The sequence below is a fragment of the Trichoplusia ni genome, chromosome 14 (genome assembly GCF_003590095.1).
Source record: "Trichoplusia ni isolate ovarian cell line Hi5 chromosome 14, tn1, whole genome shotgun sequence".
In the NCBI taxonomy this organism is placed as follows: Eukaryota; Metazoa; Arthropoda; class Insecta; order Lepidoptera; family Noctuidae; genus Trichoplusia; species Trichoplusia ni.
Window position 1 is genome coordinate 839,407 of NC_039491.1, and position 27,961 is coordinate 867,367.

Genomic DNA, 27,961 nt, shown 5'->3' on the forward strand with positions numbered 1-27,961 from the left:
AAGGGACAATCTGAACTCTGTGTTCCTCTTCCATGATTCAAGCTGGGGAAATAGGGAAAGCGGTATGAATTTATGTATGGTCTCACACTAACGCCCAGGATCTTTTAACTTGGCTTGGACGGATTTGGACATAATTATTATATCCAGTAGATAACGCCTCCTCTGTAAGGATGATTAACTAGCTATCGCCCCCGGGCCCGCCCGTTACAAATCAAGAACGATTACACGGGAAAATAAAAATCGTGATAATAACTATCCTTTGTGTTATAAACTATCTGTGTGCCAAGTTTCGTCTAAATCAGTGGTTTTTACTTCAAAGAGCTACAAATATCCATACATCTCTATAAACAACCTTCGCGGTTATTATATCAGTAGGATGATGTAGGTACCTACGTTATGAATATACAACGACAATATAAGTCACTTCTCTAATTCCAGATCGAAGCATTCAGAGAAATAAGATCGGCGCACGGGAAGATTACTCACAACTTCAGGCCGATCCAGCCAATCGGGGACAGAGTTGTCTTCTACAACATAGACAATAACTACTACGTTTACAATGAAATCGAGGATCACGAAGACACCACGACAGTCCGACCATCAAGAAGAAAAAAGGGTCGCAGCAGCGGCACATCACTAGTTCCTTCTACTTTAAGTGCTCTTAGTGTTATTTATGCGTTATCTATTAACTTGTGATAATCTATTACCGCTTTAACCTAGACTTACACTTTTGTTAGTAATTTAGGATCTTAGACATTGTATGTATATTTGAAACTGTAAAAGAAAGGATATTATTGTATCAGTTGTGTATCCAAGTATCTAAAAAGCAACATCTCAAACTCTCAACATGCTAGTAACCCGAAGTTAGGTAACTTAATATCTGGGTTAGTATATTACAAAAGATATCCTGTCTCAACTAATTGAATATTTAATATTTGATGAATGTACGTGTATGATGACTTTAAAAGATATATTTATAAAGCAAAATAGCTAGTAGTTGACAATACTTGTAGGCAATATTTTAGTTTAATATAAGTACCTAATTACGTAACACAAATTTTATTGGCCTACTATGTGCTTAGTTGCCACACTATAATATGGTGTTAGAATATTATAATTTTTTGTGTTGTTAATCCCAAAATTTTATCATTAAAAGCTACTTACTGGTTACAGAATTAACGTAAATGATTATATGTATAGTATAAAGACTCAATCGTTTATTTAATCTGCTGTTATCATGTTGATTTTGTAACTTATTTTTGAGCTAGGACATAATAATGTAATATCATTATTCATCTTACTACAAACCTATTAACAAAATAATAATTATATTTTTTCTTGTATAACTTTATATTAGATTTATTAAGTAAGAAGAAAACTATAATGGCTGTACTCGTAAATCTCTCACACTCAAAGACACAACAGATAATTATTTTAAATTCTAGACATCCACTTCATATAAAGGTAATCACGATTATGAACCCTTAAGGCAAAACCTTTACTGTAAAACATTATTACCGTTATGGAAGAAAGACGAAGCTTTAGGCCGTGTAAATACACTGTCAGGATTTGACAATTCTGCAACAATTTTTTTTTAAACTAGGAGCCTGTGCCTCCTTTCGGCCGGCATATCATAAAATTTTATTTTTGATAACTAATGCGACAAATCTCATTTACTACATTTTGTTTACTTGGTTACAGAACACAATGATATCTTCAACTATGAGTTACTTGTTAAGTAAAATTAAATTTATTAACTTGCTATATATTATGAATTTAGTTAAAATATGTCATAAATGTATTGCAATGACTGAAATAGGTAAATTTTGTTTGTAACAAAGGAAGAATATAAATATGTTCACTATTTAATTGTATTCTGTGATATTATACTAATTACTAATGTGAAATAAAAAATCTGTGCAATAAATTTCACTTACAAAACTCATTTACCCTATTTTTTTATCCTGATAAAGATAATCCACCTATATTTATAGCTTGTTCAATATATTATTATCCCTAACAGAACCGGAGAATCAAACCAAAGTCATAATATGAGTATTAAACTAAACTAAAAGAACTTTAAATGTAAGGGATGATAATCCATTTGATGAGAGTTTGAAGAAACATCACTTGCCTCTATGCAATGCTAATAAACAAAAAAAAAGTATAGAATAAAATCCTTTTGGCTCCCAAACAACAAACATAGTGTCTTGCATTTCTGAGACTAGTATGGCTACGACATGGCGTCACTACCATTTTATATTCTGTGTTATGGTACCCCTTGAAGTTGTACGGTCTTTTGCATTGTACATTTTTCAAAAGCAACAATTTTTCCCAAATATTCTCCATATATAAGAGATATGGATGTCTATAACAAAATAAACGACTGACAGAAATCCAAAAATGCTAGTCATGCAAGTATTTTCGGAGAAATCCGAGTGATACATTTTGTACGTAGTCTCAAATACCAATATGCTAAAAACTCGTCAACACATGCCAATGTGAACTATTACGTATTCAGACATATCAGAAGAGAAGCAATCATTACTAAGTTAGGAATTATCTATGTGATAATAAAAAAAATCTGTTCTCCTAAAAAAATGCTTTACTTACATAGAACTTATGAATAAATTACATTTGAATACCATCGGCCTTTAGTCCTCCTCAACCAGTTTGCTCTGTGTCATTGTTACGATTGCTCCTAGATTATCTTCATTACCTTGTTTCAATCTCTCCCATATTAATTCGGCTATTGCTTTTTGTGTTCTCCTTTCTAACTTTTCTAATTTCTTGGCGACATCTCTCTTGAGATCCCAGTCTGGTTTCCGTGGAGCTAAACTTGATATGTCCAGATCTTGTAACACTATCTGTAAGTATTATATTATTATATAAGTATTGTAATAAGAGATGGAACAACTCAGTTGTATCATTGCCTTTACATAAAGCTAATATTGATATTTTTTTTTTGTACAGAATAATTAGATCAGCTTTTATAAACAGGGCCATCTAATTATCATGTTCTTTAATAAAAAAAATCACAATAACTTTATTATCTATAATGAAATATAGGTCACAGTTTTAACTACATAGCAAAATATGTCAATGTTAGCACACTATGTTTTTTCAGTTTTGCTGTCATCATTCATCATCATTCCCCTGCCCTTATCCCAATTATTTTATTTGGGGTTGGCGCAACATGTTATCTTCTTCCATACCTTCCTATCGGCCGTCATCTCACAAGAAACACTCTTTACAGCCACAAGCTACTACATACCTTTTCTTTGCCAGCCTCTAATAAATCTTTGACTTCAGCTTCAACAGCGGCTGGGACAGCATCTTCTATTTTAGCTTCTTGAAGGGTCTCATCCTGGGGCTTGTAACTTCTGAACTTAGGCCTGGAATAGCATATGTCGAAATTATCAGTAAACGTGAACTGCTTTTTTAGGTAAAAGTTAAAGTTTGTTATGATAATGACGAAAATGGTTACAGGTCTTTCAGATTTTAGAATGTTACCTGACTATTTTATCATAAAACCCCAGTCCATAGTACCTATATACGTAATAGAAAACAACCTGTTAGAGTGTTAACAGTTCAAGTCGTATGTGTTTACGAAACAGTTTTTATAACCTCAAAATGAATTACCAATACTTACTTGGGCAGTGGTACGATTTGACTCGGTGTGTCACTAGGAGTGTTTTCACTGGTCGTATTTTTACGTTTAAGGTTTTTTAAACGTTCCTTCCTTTTTAGTGCTTGATCTTCTAGGCTACCAACACCCTCAGCAGTATCCATAATAACCATAACTTTATTATGCTAGTTTTTAATATATTGGAGCTTTATTTCCACGGCTTTAATATATACTAACATATAACATCAAATACTTTACTTTACATTAAACAATAACTGTTAAAACTTAAATTCTGATTTTATTTCACGACCAAAATATTGTTTACACATTAGCAGTTAACAACACTGGTCGACAGATTATATTCCGAAAATAGCGACCATAAACGGATATAGATGGCGTGTATAAAACATTGAAATTAACTCGATAACAATTGAATATAAAAAGATATCTATTAATTTGATTGATTATTATTAAAGGTATAATTATCTTCTTTCATATTATAATAATAACAAAAAAGAGACACAAAAACATTCCTGCTACTAACGATAGGTATATTATTATCTATCCCTTTCTCCTTATTTCAATAACATACCGGCGGATAGCAATTTCTACCACAGACGAGCAAATCACCCCCTCTACACTTCGGCGGACGCGTCCGCCGATGCCATCTGCGGATGCATTTGCCTACGTGTAGAGGAGACATTAAAGACAGATATGAGATAGAGCCGCTTAGCTAAATCTATGTAGGGCCGATGCCTATGTTTGATTAGGAAACGAAACACAACGGATAGATTACCTAGATTACAGATTACTGTCGATCGGAGATAGCAATCTATCCATAAGCTTAGATACGTTATTGAAAACGGCCGTTATAATAATTATTATACCCCCTTGTGGCTTGTCTCGTTTTGTCTTTGGTAGGATAGAGAATTACATATATCATGGCGGGAAATAAATTATTTTATTTTTGTTTTACTTTTCACAAAAACAAATGCGTCGTAATTTGCTTGTTTAGAATTTCGCATTTACTCATGTAAGTTTCAAGTTTTAATTTATAATAGGTTAACTCTATAGTCTATATGTAGACTTAATTCGTGTTTCGTTAAATAGATAAACTACGATAAAATTCATGTTAGGAATTCAAGTACCGTTGCAATTAATAATAGTTATCATAACTAAATTCAGGGTGATTGTCTAATAAATTATTCATAGATTTTGTTTGCCTATCCTGCCATATTATGTACTAACGTAAAACATTTTGAAATGTTACCGTTGTGTTGGTGGTGCCTGTTAAAAAGACATTTGCAAAAGTTTGTTTTATCGTCGATGCTGTACAGTGGGTATGTCTTTATTTGTTTAAATTATATTAAATAATCATTATTAGCCATGAGTTATTTTAATTCTTCAGAATTATCATTCTTTGGCTGGGAAACGTCATTACCTGAAATTATAATGCGGTCTATAGGTATAGACTATAGACTAGGTAACGAGTAATTGATTGTCCTATTTTTATAACCGACTTCAAAAATTAGATGATCCTCAATTCAGATAGTATTTTCTTCTACCTACTCTGGTCATCAAATTTCAAAATAACTAGATATAGTATGTAATGTGTAGGTATCATACCGGTTTTTACTTAAGAACCTATAAAAGAGATGGCTGACCCAGATAAATACCGTAGTCTCATAATATTCGTTTAGTTCTTTCGGTCTGGAACTAAATTACCTACCCAGAATATAGTATTTATGTAAAAATGTGGTTTAAAATAAAACTCATTCTTAATATAATGTAAAATAATATATTTACACATTGTATACAAGAGGTACTTACTAGAATGTATGACTCCATAAGGTTTTATTAACAGAATGACATAAAGCACAATACTACAGTAAATACATTAAAAATTAACACATTCACATACACAAAATGCTTTCTTTGAGTTAAATATTTTTGTCAAAAAAATGGTACCCACGAAAATCCTTATTTAAAAAAGAACATGGTATTCACTAAACAATTTTAATAATTAACATAATGTCATTGTTCGAAACAAATCTGACCTTACTGACCAATCCAATCTGACCAAGTTCATAATGATCCTTTCATTCTATCCCATTCACACTAACCTGAACGAAATTAGCTCTACCAACTAAAGTACGACAGCGCTAATTTGTACCTACGCCAGTAAATTGTGATAATTTATTATTTCACGATGTTCCATTTGTCTGGCTTTATGTACTGGTATTTATTTAAAAGCTCAGTTGTTAGTCAGCTTAAACTTAGTTAGCCTTCAGTCCGTACTTTATTCCTTAATCTAAACTTAAGAGTACCTACTTAACACGTAAATAACATTTTAAGTGCTTGTGGGGTTAGTATGCATTATTTTTATGGTATTTAAACATATTGCGTAACTGGTATAGTCATCTACTGTCTATTTATCAATACGTATATACGAATTTGTCTTCTTTACCACTTTCACCTCAATTCCGTTCCAGCTACCCAGGTAGCTTAATTTTACAAAGCGTTTGTAAAAAGAAAAAAAGCCCTCATTAAGATGTAAATTATGAAAACACTTTCAATTATTACTATAAGAACTATAGCAATCAAAGTGAGCTGGTATTCTTCAAATTATCGTTCACAGATAGTATCTCGTAAAATGCAAATTTTGTGTAGATAATTTTAAAACGAAACTTACTAAGGCTGAAATGCTATTCCCGTCTCAAATCATACGCTAGTTCGCTAAATTTTAAAACAGTGTTTAATAAATAAGAGCTTCTTATTCTCCTAAAAATATTTTTATATTGTTGGTAATATAATTGAAACATAACATTAGTTAAATACAACGTATAGGTTTGCATTTTATTAATTGCATGTTAAACTAAATTGGGTGTTGGAATGTGGCTTGTCGTAAAAGTTAACATTTAATGAGGCAGCTATTTTACATTAAGCGATGGTCAGGTTCATTATTTAATGATGGCACTAATAATAGTTAAGCCTCTTTTTATTAGCGCTTTACTGTCATAGCCATATCTGGTGCCATCTCTAAATAACTCATCTTAGGCAAGCAGCATTACCCTCTTAAGATCGTTGTCTTATTTATACTACTTATGGCAGTTTCTAAAGATTAAAATAAAATAAATAATTTTTAATCTACAATTATCGTAAAATTTTGTATAAGACGAACAGTGGCGTGTTGCATTTTGTAAGAATAGATTTTTGAACATTTCTTTGGTTATTTTGATATTCTATATGCACGTTTTGTAGATTCGTAAACAGCTTTAAAATTCCTTTTGAAAGTACAGTGATACCGCTGTTCGTTTGTTAATACTTAACAATACTTTTCCTTAAAATAAATCTAAATACTAATTCGTCAGATTTGAAATTAAATCTCTATGAATTAACCAATCGATAAGTGTTTTCTCTAATCATCGTAACTAATTACAAGTAAACTTATATAAGCGGTCGTACATGTCTTCGGCTGTCGAAAGGTAATCGGTTCGAAATATTGTTATTTAATGATACTCCATGATTCAGAGATAAAACTTTGGAAACAATGTTTAAGTCTTCTTGATTTCTGCCATTCAGCCCATTTTGTACTAGCAGTTGTTTCAGTTCAGCATCTACATTATATTGATTCTGAGCATTTACTGGAAAAAAGCGGTTTGAGTGAAGGGGAACGGGAAATGTATTGAAAGCATTGTAGTTCTGATTTATGCCAAAGTTGCCGACACCGCTGTCGTGACGGAACACACGGTGATTTTGTTTTTGTTGTCCGAATTGGTCTGCAACAGCTCTTACTTGGTTGAAGTTAATTCCTTGGTGGAAGTTTTGCGAGGGATTGGGTTGGAGGAAGTTACTTATTCCTTGCGGCAAATGATTTTCTTGTAAGGGAAACTGATCGGGCTGCTGGCTGTGTAAGTGAATAAGAAAATCTACAGCCTCGCGGTTAGGTAATTGCTGTTGACTTGTTACTGGGCTACTTGTTTCAATAGGAACGCTTGGCTGAATCGATACTTGTCCGTGATTGGGGCGTTGAGGTGCGTTATGATTGAGGAATTGGTTTTGTGGAATATTTTTCTGTACCTGGAAATTGTTTACGGAACCTTGCGCTTGGAACTTTTGAGAATTTGAAAGAAGAACCTGTCGTTGTGCGTCTTTCTGTTGTAAAAGATATTGTTGTTTTCGCAACAATTCTTCTTGCTGCCTTTGTTGAAGTTGCAAGAGACGAAGTTGTTCTTCAAGTATCCTTTGTTTTTCTTCCAGCTGTTTCTGTAAGACTAACTGCTGATTAATGAAATCTGACTGGGGTATTTGATTCAAAGTTACACTTGGAATTATTTGTCCAAGTGACTGAGATTGCAATACTCCAGATGCCAAGTTTACTCCAGTCATTTGTTTAGCAAAGTTTTGGGAGTTATGTTGTTGGTAAAGAGGTATAACTTGTTTGGGTAATCCTTGAGAATCTTGATGAACCGTAAATGCTGCAACAAGCGGAGCCTGGTAAACTTGCACGTCCCGTTTATCTACTTCTTCAATATTCTCTCCATCGTCATTGTGCGTTGGTTTAGGTGTTGTAGTCGTAGTGGTAGTCGTCGTTGTCGTTGTGGTTGTAGAAAGTAGAGGTTTAAAGGTAGGCTTCTTTACAGAGGCGCTGTTATCTGTGCTAGTCTTGGAAGCGCTTGGTATGCTTCTTGTTTGTTGAATATTTGTTGTAGTCTCTTTAGTTTGGAATAATTCAGGGAATGGTGCTGATGTTGGAAGCGTAGCAGTTACTTGACTTTCGACATTTCCTATTGTAGTGCTCAAAATAGAAATATTGCTGTCAACGAAAGCTGGTGTATTCGTGTTATTCGCAAACGCTGATTGTCCATTGACTATGAAGGAATGGATCTGTATTCCTTCCTTATCAGTTTGAGCCTCAGGAATGTCTTCGCCTGTAGTAAACGAATCCGAATCGAAACTCGTAGTGCCGTCAGTAGAGTCAGTCCCCGTTGTTGAGTTATCACTTTCCTCAAGTTCACTTAGAGCTTTAAGTAAGGCTTTCCTTATGTATGGATCCAGTCTAACTGATGGTTTCGGCTCAATAGTGTTATACTTGTCATTGTACCCGTCGGTAGTAGTCTCTTCAGCTATGCATGCTGAGAAGAGGCAGATGAAGATCAACGCCAACGTCTGGAAAAGAGAGAAGACAATTTTAGCTGACTTTCATTGCCATTAAAAATCTGTTGACTATAATACTCATGTACACTACGTTAATAGACAGTCTCCGGTCTCCTTGCGAGTTCAATACGTGATTACGATAGCGATTTATACTTCCACATTTCCATCATGTCGAATGTTTTTACTCATTCGCATTTGGTTACATTGTTCGTGTGATGTGGAACAATAGCTGTTTTCTTGTGGATCGATTACACAACTTCATAGTATCTTCTGATATTAACCAAGTAAAGTAATTGAGTATTTATGTTACTATAATACAATTTATATTACCTAAGACTTATGTTTATGAGCATTTATTTTTAATTTGAAACGTGTAAGGCAATTCACAATATTGCACTTGTGTAAATCAATAATAATAGAAGTGCAATTTCGTTTAGCCTTTTTATTTTGTTAATAAATTCTGAGACAGCTGTAAAATTATTGCACACACTGACTTTTTCGAAGAAGGTGAGATTTATTTCAGCTTTTTAGTTAAGCCTACGACATGAATAGTAATTCGATACATACATACGCTTCATTATTATAAGATGTTATACGCCACGGGGTCAAATTAGTTTCGGATATTAATGTTGAAAAAATTTTACGACGATAATTAAGATGTTTCGTAAATATTCTTTAGTCTTTATTCTATGAATGTCGTTCCAAACAATATCTAAATGTCTCGGGCGTGACCCGTGTAATATCCAAACATAGGATCTTATCCACACTTCATTAATCAAGAATCGGCATCATATATTATAATTAATCTCATTGTATTTTTTTCTATTGGTCAAGTGTTCGTGTTAGCTGTCACGGTGTTGATTTGACACTTGCCCTTTAAAATATAAATGACATAGTATATTTAATAAAGCAAAAATGTCTAGCAAATGAATATGAAATGATGAATCTATTAAAATTATGAAGCATTTTAATTACAGAATGCGAATGTGCAAGGTTTTATGGTCACCGTTGATCTTTTGTTTTTTAAATATTTTTATACGGGTTTTGTAAACTTTTACATTGATTACATATTTGCTATTTTAAAAAGAAAGACGATTCAATTAAGGTTTTATGAATATTATACATTAAATGATTTATTTATGACATGCTTTGGAATTTTGATTCCGGTGCTATTAACTCCTTAATATTTATTTGACTTAAATTCTAGGTAGTCAACATTAATAAAATTTTGTTCCATACGGAAACAGACCGCAATGCGAGATGTAGGCCTACAGTGTCATTATGCATGTTACCAACGGAAGTTATTATAACAACTTATAAAAATAGAATATCTATATACGATAAAAAAGTAATTTTCTATTTTTGACTTGTAATCCAAAAATAATTTCATTTTAATTTATGTAACCGTGTGAGAATTCGGCAAATTCTATGAAGTGCATCCGCCAATTTATATTAATTCATTTTTACGTCGAACATTCATCACGGTTACGAAACAGTTGAATATATTTTTGCAAGCTTCCTTAGAAGATCTCTATCGCTTACGGGTTACGAAAAGGGTCATGAGAGATCGTAGTGTATAGGGCTCTATTGTATTCGATTTAACTGCAATCTACATTTATTTGCCTAGTATGGCACGGTAGGAGACTACCGTAAACGTTTTATCATGATGTAATATGTAATGTTTGGGAAATAAGTAAAAAATTAATTACCATACCGTAGCAAGAAATTTCCAGTAATATCTTGAAGAAAGTTGCTTTAAGTTTGTTAATAAATATCGCGTTACATAGTACATGTATCTATATGAGTACATTATCTTTTTGCTACACAGATTGATATTAGGTTTGAAAGTAACATAATAAAGGATCAATCATTGTTATGTTTATATTATTATACTGTTTACAATAAGTACTAAAAACGCACAAAAAATCCATTCAAAATAACTTTGGACAAGGCAGTATATTATTTCAGTCTCCTCCCTGTTATTAACCTATGACCCTACGAGGCTCTAGATAGCCCGCTGCTGACTTCAGTCTAGTCTATAGAAAGTTTGAACTTTCAAACAAAGGTTAAGATATTGATCACTTGCACTTGGTATTCTAGTGCAGTCTGAGTGTGAAACGCTTACAGAGCTTACTCATAACCTAACATATTTTATTTAACTAAGCATCCTTCCTAAAATTACCGATACAAGTCTATTAAACTTTCGAACTCGTGTTCAATTAGTTTCTGTTTTAATAATGTGTATGATTTTACTTTACCATCCGTATTGTACCGAAAAAAATATATTTTGTACAAACACAATAAAAACTAATTATTGGGATATCGGTGGAAACTGGTTAGTTGCAAAACTTATGCGTTAATCATATCGCGCTTTCACCGAGAGATGTTTCTCGTCGAATGTCAAAATCAATAACGTACGTCACACCCACGCGTGCGCACGATGGTGACATAATCCTGTGACCCGGCGACACGCACTTTGCGCGTAAGCTTAACACATCTTACATTTATCTAATCAATAGGAAGAGTTGCGTGAACTGTGAATACAAGCATAACTTCATATTAAAATACATGTAATTTCACATCCGTAAAAAAGATAATTGTACGTCTTTAAAAGAACATAATGAGTCTAATTGCAAAAACTCAGTGAAATCCAAGTTGCAAAACTCCTACATGAAAACGTTATCTACCTTAGTTAGTCAAAGATTTATAGATAGCCTAACTTGCATAATGTCATTATACCAAATTCGCTTAGCTAGTTAAGCATTAAAATATTTTCGGATATTCCCAGACTCAATGACATCATAATAGTAGTAGTTTAGAAAGTGATTTATGGTTTTGGATTTTTATAATGCGCTAAACAAAATCTTTATTTTGATGGGTCACGCATAGGTATTTGTAAGGTGAAAGACGAACCACAGAGGAAGGAAGAAGGTTGGGTTGTAACCCAAGCCTGAAGGATGTAGTAAGCAAAAGTCTGACTCCCCATCGCTTTACCCAAAGCGGGAGGAGTCATTTGCTGATTTCCATTCCGGAATAAAAAGACTGAAGCCCAGAATTAGTCCAAATTATTGCGCTAGGGTATGTTGGGGTCATGTCGTGTCTGGTCTGATCGGAATTAACTAAATACCGTATTTTACAGGGAGCGACCAGACCTATCTGACCTCCACATACTAAATGGGTAACACAGTTCTCCAAAGTAAGTGAATTGTAATGACCAACGGCTGTAAGAACCTTCAGTTGTACGAGGGTTTAATGGAACATACTCATAAATGACACAAAAAAGACACTTAGCCTGGATGTAAAAAAAAAATGCAACCCGTAAGAATATATTGCTAGAATAAAACATAATAGGAGCAGCGTTATCCAGTAGAGTATTTTATGTATGTTTTATTATATCATAAACTTTATAAAGTACTTCCTCTGCGATGTTTGACATTATTAAATTAGTACGGCGACGACAATATCTTAATTGTCTTGAAACAATCCGGATGGGAATGGTGTCGGAAGCCATTTAGAATAAGATCTGCTTCTCACGCACATGTGTCCGCGACTAACAATTACCTAATGTATGTATAATGATGATTGTTTTAGTGATATACTATGCTGATGCATTAATTAAGGGTTCCATGTATGGTAAATGAATGTAAAACTAAAGATTTATTGTAGAGATCAACAAGATTTGTTTTCTGTTTAATTTTCTTGTGATATACTTTGCTTTCGTAAAATGCCGAGGAAGTGTGGCAAAAGGAACACTTCCTTTTTGTTATATGTTGACCCAAACAATAATTTACATACAAAGAAAGTCTGTACTAAAGATTTTCAACAGTTCGATTTTAAAAATGTCTACCATACAAGTTTTCGAGATTACAACTAAAAATTAACATTCATAGATCTTGAATGTCTTCAAGAGAAGGCAATAAAGGAAGTACCTACTTATGCTATTATGTCATACACCTTACTATATGATTTCGCGAAAATGATTGATGCTCCTTTTAACAATTACGTTTCGTTCTTAGTAAAGTTTTGCCTGAAGCAATGTTAAGCGATCTCAGTTAGTTGGTATCAAAGGTCGAGCGTGAATCGTGAACACTTATGTCAAAACAACGTCCCCAACGCATTTCTCTTGTTACTGTCACGTATCACATATGAAATGTGTGTAATAACAGCATCAACAGAGATCAATAAATAATTTCACAAAACATACATCATTCAATTCAAAATATTGCTTACTTTCTTTTTGGTTACAAATAAATTGTTTGCCTAGTTTTTTCCGCATACGCGTAAAATATGCTGTTATGCAATATTGTTAACAAGCAAATATGTACATTACATAAACATGTACCTTAAGTCGAATAGGTGAAACCTTTATGCCGAGTGTTAAGGTACCCGCTAACCCTCCTACCCATTCGAGACCCGCCAATCCAACCAGTACTTGTCGCATTTTCCTACCTTAATATTTCGTTTCGTCACAGTAACAGTTTTTTATTTCAATTCCTCGTTTCTACCAAACCTCTTTCACATCTGAAATATTTATTATCTTTTTACAAATAAGTAATGAGTAACGATGAACGATGTAGCAACAACACAATTGTGCATTACAAAGTCAATGTTATGTATCGTCGAGGTCACTGACATTCCTAGAAAAAACATAAATAAATATGTTGAATGATCACGAGTGAGTGACCGGTCCCCGAGTGTCGTTTGTTTTTGTCGATTTCCTCCTACATGGCACCTACGTTACTGTGGGAACTGACACATCAAAGCCGGTTCTAAGTTCCAGAAATAGGTGTACACATTGACTGCACCTACGGTATACAAGACAAGTCAACAAATGTGTAAGCACAATGCAATGTAATTATATAAGGCGCTATTGTCAACAAATATGATATTTCGCTTTCTATGGTTGGCAAATATTACTTGTTACATCAAAGGATTTAGTCGTGCACGTATCGATTATTATCTATTGACAACGTGTTCATCTCATCGAGCCTGTATACATTGTGATTGTTGAGCTTTTGAATGGCGCTGACTAGATTTCCTTTACACAATGTAATTGACACTAATCATTAGTTACAAGTCTTTGAGTTAGCTGTGATGCTTCACATTATGTCTTTATTATGCATTGAACGTATCTACGTATATCGAGGTCAGTTTGTTCGCTACTGGATGTTTTGGAGATTTTAATTAATGTTTATGTAAGAGTTCATTAAATTAATTTTTGCGTCCCATTTTCTAGGTAATTGGTAGGGTTTTATTAATGTTTCATTAGCATATTATTATGATGACGTTAATGCAAATCTGTCTTGATGGTTACATCATTTTTGTTGACAAGTAATTATAAACATATCTAATAATTATTTACAAAAGGCAGCTTTCGGTCGGTCAAGGTGATGTTTCAGTATTCTATAGTTTATGTCTAAGACACGAAATTGTATAGATCTTTGTATATCAAAGTTTACTGGGTAGACAAAAAACTTACATTCCTTACATCATGATTACGCGATGATAGTGCAGTATACGAACAATACGAACAACCCACGCACACAATAGCAGTATTAGTATCATATTCGTATATTACAGTTATCGATTACACGGAAACTACCTGCGGCTGCAGCCAATTACTCTGGAGGCGTCGAGGGATTGTGCAAGAGAACAACACGGCCGAAGTTTGAATTGCCCTGATAATTATCATAAGATCAGTGACCGCCGCGAGCACTGCGTGACACCCGGCTAATGCTATTATTTCCGAAACAAGAACAATTATTCTTTATTGCTGTAATGCACGTTGATTTCTCATCGTGCAATGCGTACATATCTATTGTTCAGAAACAATTCCTTTATACTAATTTTGCAAATTGTACGCTACTGTCTTTCGTTGTAAATGTGATTATGTTAATCGGTTATGCTATTCATAATCTTTTGAGGCGAAAGTTGCGAATTATAGATAATGGATTGTTTTGTAAAATCACATCGATTTTTGTTATTTATGCGTTGTGTTGGGGAAAGTCGTATACCTATTTCAGAAATATAGACAAGATAATAAAGTATGGTATTGCAACACGCAAAATGTAATATCTATTTATTACTTTTTAATATTATGTTTTGAAATTGAACTTCAAAAATGATATTAACAATTACATGCCGTGTGTTATGTCATTTATCATCATCATTCCATTACTGTCTCGAAGGGCACAAGGCTTTATTCAAAAGCTATTAATCAACAAAAGTTTTTGTACGATGCAGAAAAGCATCTACAGTATTTTGGTCCAGGCTCGTCTCCTTTTTAAAACAAGCAAACATTTCTTTAAAGTCTAATGTTCTTATTCGAGTTTCCATAGTCGTAAACACACCCATGATCAACGACACTCCTTGAAGTATCAGATAAGTTTACAAACGAGACAGTGAAATTTCAGAAACGTGCCTTATTTATTATACCTTATTTTAACAAAAAATATTATTGGCAACTCTGAAGCGAAGACAAACATTTCCATAAAGACTTAACACCAGAACCAGACACTAAACTTCGACACAGGTTATGCATTAACCATACGTCACCGGAGTGATTTTAAAATATCTTCTAACGTTAGAAGCGCGTGTCTTGCGTTCAAACCCAGACATATGTTACGTGTGCCATTGTTTGCACAAAACGTACCTATTAGAAATTTTACTTTAAAGCATTCGAGGAAGGAACTATGTAGAGAACAAATATTCTCTCATTTACGCCTACTTTCAAAGTTTTATGGCCTGTAATAAAACAGTTTTCTATGTGTTAGTGTGGTTTGGCAATAACTTATTACTGTGAGCTATAATAGCCACTCCCTGTTGTAGTTAACAAAATATCGTCTCATGACAGAATTCATGGGAATTTTCTTCATAATGTAACTTAATAGAGCTATGGAATGACCACCATAAAATGACTTACAAGATAGAATAAGACTAAATGGCATAATTTCCAACTGCTAGACATAAATAAATATGTTCGATGTGTTTCGATTCTATTGTGGATGCTATTAAAATCTCAGAACTTTAAGATATCATAACTATTGTTTTTAAAGATATTTCTAACGTAACTTATGTACCAATTTTAATAAGTATGGAACTCGAGAACCAGTAAGGAGCTCGCAATAATGATTACAAAATTTACAGCTGTGTGGTAGACCACAAGTATTCACTCTATCGTCACTCTGACCACACCAGATAGAGTTGGCTTTCCTTGTTATATTACAATACATTTAGAACAAATCATTCACACCATTTATATTTTGCAGTGCTCATAAATGTTACTCAAACTAGTACTTTCTTTGAGCACGTTAAAAGTATTTGAAATATTTACGTTCAGTCATAAATGCCCTCCGAGTTGTAGAAAATTAACTGTTTGGTTGAAAACCCTGTGGCTCCCATAACCCAGGGCGTTCGTTATTGCAATAGGTGTCTCTTAGTAAATTCATATTCTGTGTGTTGTCTTGTCGGAGCTTTTGCGTTAGGTATTTTTTTATAAAAAGTATTTATATCTTTCAAATTAAGTGTTATAAAATAAACATTGTGCCGCTAACTTAACCATGCTTGAATAACAAATTAATGTCCAATTAAAACCTATCAATTATTTATTCATTTTCATAAAAGGTAAAAGGTAAGAAGTTAAGTTTATAGTCATTAATAGTTTGAAGTAACAATGCATGTCATGACGGGAGGCAAGCCATCAACTTGAGATGGGTTTCTCTTTTGCCGTAACTTATGGTAAATTTACATAAATAATAATAATGTTAATAGGCGCCTGAGGCGTCGTTACGTGCAAATATATTTCTTACAAAAATAATTATACAAGTTCAGGAACGGTTCTAAGTTCATTGCGATTGCGGAATAAAATTCAATAGGTTTTGTAGTGAGAAAACCGTTTAGCCGCTAGGGTATTGTGAGTTTTAACATTAGCTTAAGTTTGTAAGAAAGCGGTCGTTTGTGTGTGGCTCACGTTCAGGCAGTTGGACGATGCGGCGTCTTTTGTTTTCTCAACAAGGTTTGAATACAGGCTGCATCGAGCTGAGATCGTGCGCCGGCGCTCTCGCACCGTGACTCGATGCATGCAGCACTGCACTGATAGAGATGACTCGATTTCCAAATGTTGATATTCATCCGTCAGTCACACGAAACCAGTGGTTTGTGTAGTCACTGGGAAATATGGGCTGAGAACTTCTACACGCTGATTCTCCACGCAGAATAAGCGAGATGTACCGGAGCAATTATACTTCCTACATTTTATGCTTTGGATAGCGTTAATTGTTACCGGTATTTAAAGTTTAAATCGTTTATTTGAAATAAACTATTGTCGCTTGTATTCCCATGTCATGTGTTGTTTTCTTCTATTCTGTAAATGTTTTCTCTTCATTTTTATTTATTACCATGACTAATTTTAAAGACCTTTTTGTCACAAACATTTTATTTATATAAAAACCACATAGACCAAAAAAAACGGTTATTATAAACATTGTGTTAATTTAATATGTGTGGTAATGCTAAAAGTGTTTAATGTAATTAATGTATAAATTAGCATCTGAGAGACATAAATCGAGTAATTAAAACTATGCCATTTAGAATGTAACCTGGCCTAGCGGACATAATCAAATTGCAAATGTTATGTCCTGTCTTGCATGTTTTAAAACAAACAGAACATATCCACATTGCAAAATAAGGAAGTCGAGTCAATAAAATGTACAAAATTGCTATAAAACCGTAACATAGTAACAAATGTTAGTTAGAAACCTGTCATTATGTAGTTTCACATGGTAGACGCAATCTTTGGATGTTATGTTCAAATTAATTCTTGAGTTGTGAAGTTCGTGGCTAAAAGTAGGTTTGAATTAATAAATTCAATGTTGATTTTAATTAAAAATAAACGATTTGCTACTAAAACATTGCGTAAGTTTCTAATCACCTCGTGGGTGTTTAAGGGAAACTTATTTATTTCTTTGAATATTCATTCGTCAATATTTAGTATAGCCAATAATCATCAGTGTGACCCAATTAAGAGATAATAAATATTTTTCTAATAGGTAACTAAACTAGAACATTGGCCCTTCAACCTCTCTGACCCATAGCAATTTTCTAAAACTTCCAGAATCTACCAATAGGTCACTAGATTAATGATTACATAATTAAAGTTCGTCTTTTTATTTGTTCATAATTTTATTAGGGAATAGGTACAGGTTTTGTATCATTAGAATACGAAATATCCTTGGATCTGTGGATATCCTTAGAGTTTTGCAAGTAGTTCGGGTTTTATTAAAATTCTCGATTTTAATTTTAAATTGATCTACATGATACACATATTTTACATATAGTGCATTCAGACATAAAAGGAAAATAAAACGTTCATCTGCCGACTTTCTTTTAAAACGCGCATGTTGTCGGTGACAAACTTACGCCATTAGGTGCTGGTGAAAGTTTACGTCATCCCAACGCGCAGAATTTGCGCAAATTGCGCCTTGTGTAGTTTGTAGACTATTCGCATACATTGCTGAGAAAATTAGATGCTTCGCTAATACCGAAGGGTCATTACGCTAAACGCTAACTAAGTACTCTACACCTATTTAAATGAACGGTTTTTGTTGCAAACCGGACGCTGGTTATTACTGAGGGATTATGGGTGCCGGCCACTGCCGTATTATCAATAAGGCACTTTAGGCCAGCGCCTAGGGACCCACTATGACTAGGGGCCCAGTACTCCCGATGAAATAAAAAGAAATATAAAAACACGGTAGAAGACCACATTATTGACACTATGCATCTAAAAAAAAAGTTCGTCAAATTTTTCACTGAATGAAAAATAACTTGAACCAAGGAGGCCCCGGCTCCTTTGTTGCCTCGAGGCCTAGGTTCCCCTGGGCCCCTAGATCTGGCCCTGGTACCGGCGAGCTTCTAACATGTAAAACTAGTCTAAACTTCTGCTAATTACGTAGGGTTGCCTTGTAAACACTATATGTTATTATTTCAGCCTGGAATTTTTTATTCCAATTTGCCAAAACAACTATATAGCTGTTTTAGTGCTTGAATTCTCCATCTTTGTTTGAATTGAATTGAAATTACTCACCTTATAAGTATCAATCAAAGCTAAACTAACTAAAATCTTCTAGCTTATATTTATTTTTTAATACCGATACCGAAGCAAAATTTATTTCGGACTCATTGTGTAACACTCCTATCACAATCTGTAAACAACAACAGATCTTAATTGTAATTACTTGCCATGTAATCTGAAACAATTATTGTTGCGTTTGTTTCATCGATTTGTCAGACCGGGTCATCTCACGATATACAAAAACATTTAGATACGCTCAGAACTTTTCCTTTTCGAATAATTTCCTAAAAGAAACGCGTACCTACGCGAACAAAAGCGTTGCATAAATTTATTTTATTATGTGTTAGCACGTGCTTGTTTGATGCTTACCATCTACGAAAGGGCTAAATCCATTGTGATATTTTTGCGTAAAGTGTAATTTTTTTACTGCAACCTTCATTATTAACATGATCTTTTTTAAGAACCTTAATGTGCTATTCAGTTACGAGGCTTAAAAGCTTTTCCTAGTTAATATCTTACAATACCGACCCACTAATTGATTCTCACGGTAGTTATAGCTTACTTAAGAAATGTAAATGAAATGGAAAGTGATCATCAGAAGCCCGTTAAAACCAATACAGTATCAAGGTTTTACGATCGAATTGATGTGATTCATACTGCTTTATAATGATTAACCTCATAACCCGTAACATGGTTAACTTAACTGATGTATCTGATCTTAGTGGATAACTTATCGAGGATAACTTAGTGACGGCTTGGATTCAGTGTTGGTACTGTGAGCTTTTAAAGTAAAATTGCTGTAACTGTGGATTGGATCATTTCGCTTTCATAACGGCAACAACCATTCAGATCACAGTTCAAAATAATTGTACCATTGATGGAGTTACTAATGAGATCAAAAAGGTTCCATATTTGAAAAACGTGGGTGTTGCCAACTAGCCTTATGTGGAGTACTACTGACGGACTAAATCGGTCTGCTATATTATTGTAACTACTACGAAAGTGACATGTCGATAATATAAAAATAGAATAAGTGTTACGGTTACAATCAATTATGAATATTTAAGTAAATACGTAACAGAGATTGCAGGTCTTTCGAGAGATAGATTAAAATGTCTGGTAAGTTGCCGCCTTATAAATGCGCAAAGCAAGATTTTTACGTCAGCTTCCTACTACTCGTAATCGCTGTTTTACAGATTAATTCAGAGAAGTATTTAAATAGAAATGTGTGTTGATTGCGCAGGATATTTGAATAGTAAGGAATCAACTTACGGATTTCATAACTTAAATACGTAATTGTCGACTCAGACGCTCAATTAGATAATATGTAGATAGGTATCGTTACTGACGGCGATAATCATATTCATTTATATCACGTTTATAGGTAGATACGTACATGTATTTTTTTTAAGTCGCAGAACAAGAATTCGTGGATTACACTAATTCTTTTACGCAGGCATCAAAACCGTGACACGTCGCGCCTAGTCGATCATACGCCGTGATCTTTACTTTTCCACTTGACTAACCGTACGGCATGGGTACTAGGATTTTAAACTTTATGCCTACTTATGAACGGTCTATACCTATTCATGAGAGAACGTAAGGCAATCAAAGCTCATTTTGTTAGTTCCGTGCTACTCATTTTAACTGCAGTTATAAAAATCATTCATTGGCCTAGCCTTTTCCCAACTATGTTGGGGTCGGCTACCAGTCCAACCGGTTTCAGCTAAGTACCAGTGTTTTACAAGGAGCGACTGCCTATCTGACCTCCTCAACCCAGTTACCTGGGCAACACGATACCCCTTGGTTAGACTGGCTGTCAGACTTTTTCAAGCTTCTGACTACCTGTAACGACTGTCAAAGATGTAGGAATAACAGCCGGGACCCACAATTTAACGTGCCTTCCGAAACACGGAGGAACTCGTTATGACAAAGATGGTCACCCATCTACGGACCAACCGCGTCAAGCATAGCTTAACCTGTGATCGAATCACTTACGCAGTTATAGCTTAGCCACGAGCTGCTGTAGTTATAAAAATATCATCGAACAATTCATTAACATTATTGAATAATGACATCGCTTTTTTTCGATATCATCACTTATATCAATTACATAATTCGTAATACAAAGTTGTTCGTTAACCTCACTGGAGAAAACGAAAGCTTTCTTGGCAGCCGCCATTCGCGATGCTTACAAATCTGCACTGTGTAATCCAGTCATCAATGAACAGCATTCCACACTACATAGTATATGAAATATTTCTGTTGTCTAACACCGTGAGAAATGTATTACAGTTATTTCAAAAACTGTGTAGTACAATCTACCAGTTGTAACCGATACTAAAGTTGCCACACCTCATTAAATAAGACCTAGTTATGAATGATCATTGTTTTGTGTCCTAGAATTGTTTACACCCGTACACCGTAGCCGCGATGTGCAATATTTTGTACGTCAACCTCATTGTCTTAATAAAGGCCTAATTAATCCCGATTTACAATAAAGTCAACGAAGCATTAAGATTAACGTGAGAATGTTGTCTATATTACACCGTGAGCTATTTCAATGTATAATAAAAAAATATGTGCTTAAATGGTATTTTCAATGCAAGCAAATGTTGATTATGTTTGATAAGCAACCAACAATCGCTTTTGTTTTAATGTGTATCTGAGACCAAACTGCCCAATGTTATATTTGGACATTGACTACCACTGTGACAAAATAGTCAGGTCGAAAAAGTAAGTGCGATTAGTTGGAAGCTGACGTAAAAATCTTGCTTTGTGCATTAATTCTGCCGCTATATTTCAGGACACACATGGTCAGGTTCACAGTTATGACCTAGAGGTGAAAAGATAATAATAAACCTTTGCAAAGATAGAAAGCTATCTTTCTTTTTATAGGTGCTTAACAAACGTTACAGTACTTACACCTTGGTCTTAAGACCGCAACTATAAAATGAGTTATTAACTCGTCTTCAATAAAACCGTTTCGTAACTTATTTGCCGCTTGTTCTTTGTGACACGTTGATTAAAGCATTAATGTTATTTGAGTGATCACTTACTGAGCTTTCTACTAAGCTATCAGCGTTTTAATTACTTAAGGTGTTATACCGTCATACAGTCTGTCAGTCTATTGTAGTTATGTCAAAAACATCACGGATGTTGATAGTTTTTGCTTACATTAATTGAGTTATTTGCAATATCTATTTAACTCTTAACTGTACTAATTGTTCGATTCGCAATGCTAAAATAGTTTCTGATGCTTGCAAATCGTAAATTTGCAGGTAACTTAAATTTTTCTTTGCTTCAATGTTGCTTCATAAGTTACATAGTTATTGTCTTTCTAGCTATTATATATTTATTGACAGTTGTAGAAAACCTAATCTTAACAGTCAATTATTACCTGTACATTTTAGAGCGTAATCTAATGAAGAGCTTAAACTTTCTGTCCACGATGCTTCGACGCGTGCTTGACATCTCAAGTGGTATGATGTCATGAAATCTATCACTGTCTTAGCATTATCTAAGCCAAAGAGATCACATCTTTCACTTCCTCATAGCTATCGAGAGGTGATGTCATTTATTCAATACATTTAAACACAACAGTAACGAAACCATTACAATTAGGAGGCGCGAAATAACAAGCATAGTATTGAATCTTTAATTTCAACTTTAACAAATACGCCCACAATCCACATGTAAGTTATTCCAATTTAAATGATGGCTAAGTGTAACATTACATAATTTACTCTTACACAATGTTTATAGAAATCGATCTGGATATCGAACGAAAGCTTTGCCTGAAGCAGATGAAACGAAATTACTCTGTCGGTCTATGAAAGGTCAAATGTCGTAAGCAAGGGAGACAGTAAGGAATGTACCAAACAATACACCATCGATCAAAATACAAAGAAGTTTGATTTGTATCGTCTGTTTGTCTGTTATCAATCAACATATGCGACCTGATTGCTACTCTGTTCCAAAAGAAGTACCAATGTCAATCATCGTGTATTCGTGATTTATTTATCTATGTCGTAGATATAGGCTTCCAATATGAGTTTTACAGATGTTTTTTTGTCACATCTTTTGCACGAACACATTTCTGTTATTCACACATTTCTGGCATAATGTGGTTTTAGCATACAATTTTAACAAGTGATAGCTTTTGACATAAATTAGGGATAGGTTGAAGTAATTAACATATTTAAATATTTATACCTCCAGATTATACTGACTTCTGTTTTGTTTTGAAAAACACTACATTCTTGCCTATTTTAATTATAACAAATTATGTAACGTGTCCTCAGTAGGCTTTGATTAGGTATAGCTAATGATTAGGTAAACCTTTGGGTCGCATCTTGTTTGCAAAATCTATGTTAAAGTTCAGAAACCATGTCACATGATCGACATAATATTAATAAATTATCTTTAATTCCACAATAACCTTGACATAGTGTCAAATAAACTGAATTAATAAAACACTATTCAAAGCGACTATTTTTCATTAACAAACCGTAAATATTCTGTTGTTGTAGAAGAAAACTTAACAACTCAGTAACATTAATTACTACACAAGAGGTCAAAGAAACGCTTGAAAGTAATTATAACTTGGATAATAAGCTGTTATCCAACACAGAAAATCACCACCACACCACAATGACTAATTAGAAGAATCTTGTAACTAACACGAAATTTAGAAATTATGAACAACTATCAAGAATGCTTGGTAATGTGAAATATTGTTTAGTTTTGCATCTATTAGCTTTCACTGTCCCACGGTCAAACAACGGAATGGTTTATTACGAAGATTGGGCTTATCACTCGAATCTTGGTTCACTTAATCGCATTAAAATAATGGAATGGCGTACTATGAAAGAATTTTCATGGGCCTTTTACCATACAAACAAGAAATAAATTATGAAACGACCAATCCAGCCTACATCTGACATATTCTCAATACTCAATACGTTTATTGCATTCCACAATGCTATTCTCATATAGCCTTTTATATTATAGAGGTAGTAAAAAGATATTATTTTTTATAAAAAAAAAAACTTGTTTTTTTTTACGTTAGCATCATAAAATCAATACGATCGGGAGTGCGAGACACTGGCCATTTTCATTTGCAAGAAAATACATAACTGTTTTAAAAGCGGCCAATTTTCAGTAGGTAGAGTATTCAAGTTTTCAATTTTAGTTGATCTCGTTGAATTTCATTCTACTTTTACACCTAATCCTTTAACAAGATCACAGATCTTTTTTGTTAACAAGATCACAGATAGAAGCACAGTATTATCTAGTATATAAGCTATGGCCATCCTTATGTTAAGACGACGATGACTACAAAACATTGTTCATTGTTATTGTACACACAATTGTTTTCATAAAAAGCCGTGCAATGACATTTTGATTTAGACGAGACGGACATACTAATTAATTTACTTGTTGCTAATAAATGAAACGAATCAAATCAACTACATTATATAATTACTGAATTAATTTAAATATTTCTTATAGAAATTTCTTGATTTGGAATTGATATCATAAACGCTTGACTGCGTGTTAAATATTTAAATTAATTTATTACGATTTTAAAATTGTGTTACATTTTCTATGAATCTATTAAAATGGTAATAAACTCGGTAGTGTTATATTTTACGAGAAACAGGTGGTTTATTCGTGGATACCTCTACTGCGTTGGCGTTGTATTTGCATATTATAATAATAGTTTATACATGCTTATACCACATAGTGATGTGTGTATAAAATGTACCTATATTAATCCAGGATTTCAGCTATCGCCATAAAACACTAGAAAAATTGTATGATCACATGGCAGTGTGAACTTTAAGAAGTAACAAGCATACAAAGAAACATAATTACTCGCAAACTTTTGCCTATAGCAATTGTGACTACGTAATTATTCTACTAGATGTATGCAAAAAAATACTTCGTTTACATTTTATATTAAATACAAGTATCTATATTATCCAGAATGTTTTATTCGATATTTAGTGGGATTGGTAGCATTATAAGTTGAAGCTAGGATATGTAATATGCAAGTAGGCGATTACCTGTTAAAAATTATAAAAAGGATATTTTAAAGTAGGCCGTAAGCTAACAAATGAATTTCAATGATGTAAAAGTTTGCATAACATTTGCAAAAAGCCTTGTGTCCATATTGTTTATCTTCTACTAATTACTTTAACCGACAGACCAAAGACAGATACTAAGTAAATGTAGTAGAATCCATTTAAATGTTCTAGTTACGGTGGTTAGTGAAATAACTATGATTTATGTTTAGGCCTAACATTAACCTAAATGATTTTGAATAGAGTATGACAACCTGTCAAGTTTAGTCGACATGTCGGCCTAAAACTGAAGTCTAACTGAGCTTGGGTTGCGCCATTCGTAACCCATCTGGGCCTCGAATCTGCTATTAACAATGGCCGATGAATTAATGGCAAATGGATTAAATTGGCACTGTTCGTATTATTGTTAGCATTTTTGTAACACAATAATTGGAAATTAAGTACGGGGTAGAACACTCATGGCCAATGGAATGAATTTCCAATTATTGAGTTGGCAAAACGCATAAGAGAACAAGGATAGTTTCAAAATCCCACTGCTAGTCATTCATCAACCGTTGTAAATAGCAGAATCGGGGCCCTTGTAAACCATCTGTACATTGATTCAGAAATAGAGCATTAAGGAGGGTTTCATTTCTTGGTGTAATGAAGATTCGACGTATTTACTTTAAATTACTTAATTCAAATGATGAACATCGTGTTTCATTTCCGATTACTTTGTTTGTATAAATCTAAATATCTCCATTTCTCGAGAACTGTTTTACTAGCTGATAGATTTACATGAGTAAACAACAAAATTTAGCTTTTCGATCATCAACGCTACATCAAACTATACTTAGAACGAAGAAAGGAAAGTGGATAATAAACAACGCGTGGCCCACCCGCTCAGTCTAGACGAAGAAACTGGAAATGATGTGAAATGATTCAAAATTTCACCGATAACGGGGTCTGTCGTAACATATGTCGTCAGCACAACGTATGATGAATCCTTAATAGCCATCGTTCTCTCAGATAATGTAAAACACCGCACAAGCACGCACCAGTTACGTCATTCGAAAGCGCATTGATGAATTTATTGTTTAAATATTATATTTAAATAAGCGACTGACCTTTTGACAGTCTGTTTAAGGAGATGTATTGAAGCTAAGATATAAGAACATTCCAAAGATGGAGATGGTTTAAAATAAGCTCAGGTGTATGTTATCCTATATGTTGTATGTTCAACATCCATTCGCTCGTCTTTTCTATAAACATGGTTTCTTGTTCTATTTTACAAATGTTATGAGAATGTTTTGTAGGCATATCTATGTATACTATAAACACGATATGTTGTGGCGAAGTGAAGAAATTGATACGTCTACTGGAAAACGATATAAATATTTACACAGCCTTTATCCATACTATTACAATTTGTTACAAATACTATCAACGTTTGTAAATTTTAAGAAACTTGAGGTTTGAATCCAAATCTTCTTAAAACGAGCCCTGCACTAAGCAATTAATTATCACAAATATTTGTGTTTAATACACAACTACTGCTTTGAATGTCTTTGGATTTACGTACATACAGGTAACATATACCACTCGGCTATCGATGCAGTTATTTATTCAGGTTTACAGTGCTTGATGAGAAGTCCATGGCAGAATAAAAACGACACGCTACGAAAAGATTACACACACCTCATAAATGTGTATTGCATGACGCCCCATAATTTCCGACATAGCATATCATCCAACACTAATTGTCATTAAGATTAATACATTATACACCATGTCATGCCCATTTTAAGACGACTGACCTATTGTTACGTTACGTGCGAGGAGATTGCCCTCGCATGAATATTTACGTTGCTAGTTACGCATATGAACGTCCGCATTAAAATAGACATACATTGAAGTGTCCGTGCACAGGGTTCCAATGTTTTACATGACAGACGAACATCTTAAGAAATGTAGAACGCGGATGTAGATTTATATCTTTTTTTCATAATCGGATGTTAAGAATCGAGTTGTGAATTATGGTGAAAGGTTAGAATATAGAGACAGGTAGGCAGAATACGTGCCCAAAGTCTTTTTGTGAAAAAGTTGCCCTAATTATGAACGTAGAGGTTTTTTTCGACTTCAAAAAGGAGGTTCTCATTTTGGCCGGTACATTTTTTAGTCTGTAAATTTAGGTTTAAAGTTTAGAGAAATAAAAGCATTTCTGAATGCGATCACGTTTGTCTAAATTCTGAAAAATTTAATAGACCCTCGTCTTGTGCATTTTCTTTGAACTTTTCTGAATATAATAATAAAATTATTGAACTCGATTGTACAATGTTTTATTGCTTTTATCTTATAAAGCATTGTCAGCAGTTCGTTGCGTGTAATTACATAATTCATTAAGCCGCTGTGGAAATCTAGAGGGTTAAAGGTTGCAGATGTTACTGCTCGGATCATTTCGCATTTAATAAGTTAGCGTATCGTAATGTCGAATGCGTTTTATAGTAAACTATAAAGTTGATTCAAAACTCATGGTTCGCATGAGAATGTTGTAAGTTTTCAGCTGTTATTAACCCTATTGGTCAATTCATATTATGTATACTCTAAATTTTTATTCAGAAGTCGTCCAAGTATGTACTTAACTTAAATTGGCTGATACTTAATTCCCAATCAATTATCATCGAACCCGATAAGTTATAGTTCTTAAAAATCTGAAGCTCGTCATACTAGGAATAAAGGTACCCTGTAGAACTCCGAAATAAGTAACACTTAAAATATGAACTGGTGTCACTGTACTCACTGGGCGCATCTTGCCGGCTCGTAGATCACTTGTAGCACTAAACAGCAACGTATGTCAACGTCGAGTCGACGCAGGTGGTTGTCGCGCACGTGTGCTTCGGTCCCGGTAACAGTGAATACTGCGCATGCGTGAGAATACCGCGCTCAGTGGCCCGCTGCGCCTGCGCCGTCCATCAACCACCGGCCGTACGACGCGCCGCCGTGTCGAGGGCAGGTGCTGTATTCAGCCAGATTGTG

At 34.0% G+C, this 27,961-nt stretch overlaps 3 protein-coding genes across 3 annotated transcripts in view; 1 reads left to right on the forward strand and 2 right to left on the reverse strand.

Annotated features, from left to right (window-relative positions):
* LOC113500479 (putative carbonic anhydrase 3) overlaps nucleotides 1-987 on the forward strand; it is a 36,703-nt gene extending 35,716 nt beyond the window's left edge. Inside the window, exon 7 of the mRNA XM_026881299.1 lies at nucleotides 439-987. Within this exon, the coding sequence (XP_026737100.1) occupies nucleotides 439-696 (258 nt within the window). The 3' untranslated portion in view covers nucleotides 697-987. The remainder of the gene's footprint in view (nucleotides 1-438) is intronic.
* A 1,600-nt stretch (nucleotides 988-2,587) lies between these two features.
* Nucleotides 2,588-3,973, reverse strand: LOC113500480 (coiled-coil domain-containing protein 12). Its single transcript, XM_026881300.1, has 3 exons — nucleotides 3,653-3,973; nucleotides 3,275-3,395; nucleotides 2,588-2,867 (listed from the first exon to the last, which is right to left on the reverse strand). The coding sequence occupies exons 1-3, from the start codon at nucleotides 3,799-3,801 to the stop codon at nucleotides 2,655-2,657; spliced, it is 483 nt and encodes a 160-aa protein (XP_026737101.1). The 5' UTR covers nucleotides 3,802-3,973; the 3' UTR covers nucleotides 2,588-2,654.
* A 1,712-nt stretch (nucleotides 3,974-5,685) lies between these two features.
* On the reverse strand, nucleotides 5,686-27,900 carry LOC113500576 (transcription factor SPT20 homolog). The gene is made up of 2 exons (XM_026881426.1): nucleotides 27,726-27,900; nucleotides 5,686-8,797 (listed from the first exon to the last, which is right to left on the reverse strand). The coding sequence occupies exons 1-2, from the start codon at nucleotides 27,732-27,734 to the stop codon at nucleotides 7,076-7,078; spliced, it is 1,731 nt and encodes a 576-aa protein (XP_026737227.1). The 5' UTR covers nucleotides 27,735-27,900; the 3' UTR covers nucleotides 5,686-7,075.
* Nucleotides 27,901-27,961: the final 61 nt, after the last annotated feature.

Bases quoted from the DNA above. Each gene is read 5' to 3' on its own strand.
- LOC113500480 (XM_026881300.1), bottom strand. From the start codon at position 3,801: ATGGTTATTATGGATACTGCTGAGGGTGTTGGTAGCCTAGAAGATCAA. The intron at 3,396-3,652 runs GTAAGTATTGGT...ATGCTATTCCAG, and splicing joins CAAATCGTACCACTGCCCAA to GCCTAAGTTCAGAAGTTACA. The intron at 2,868-3,274 runs GTATGTAGTAGC...TAATACTTACAG, and splicing joins TAGAGGCTGGCAAAGAAAAG to ATAGTGTTACAAGATCTGGA.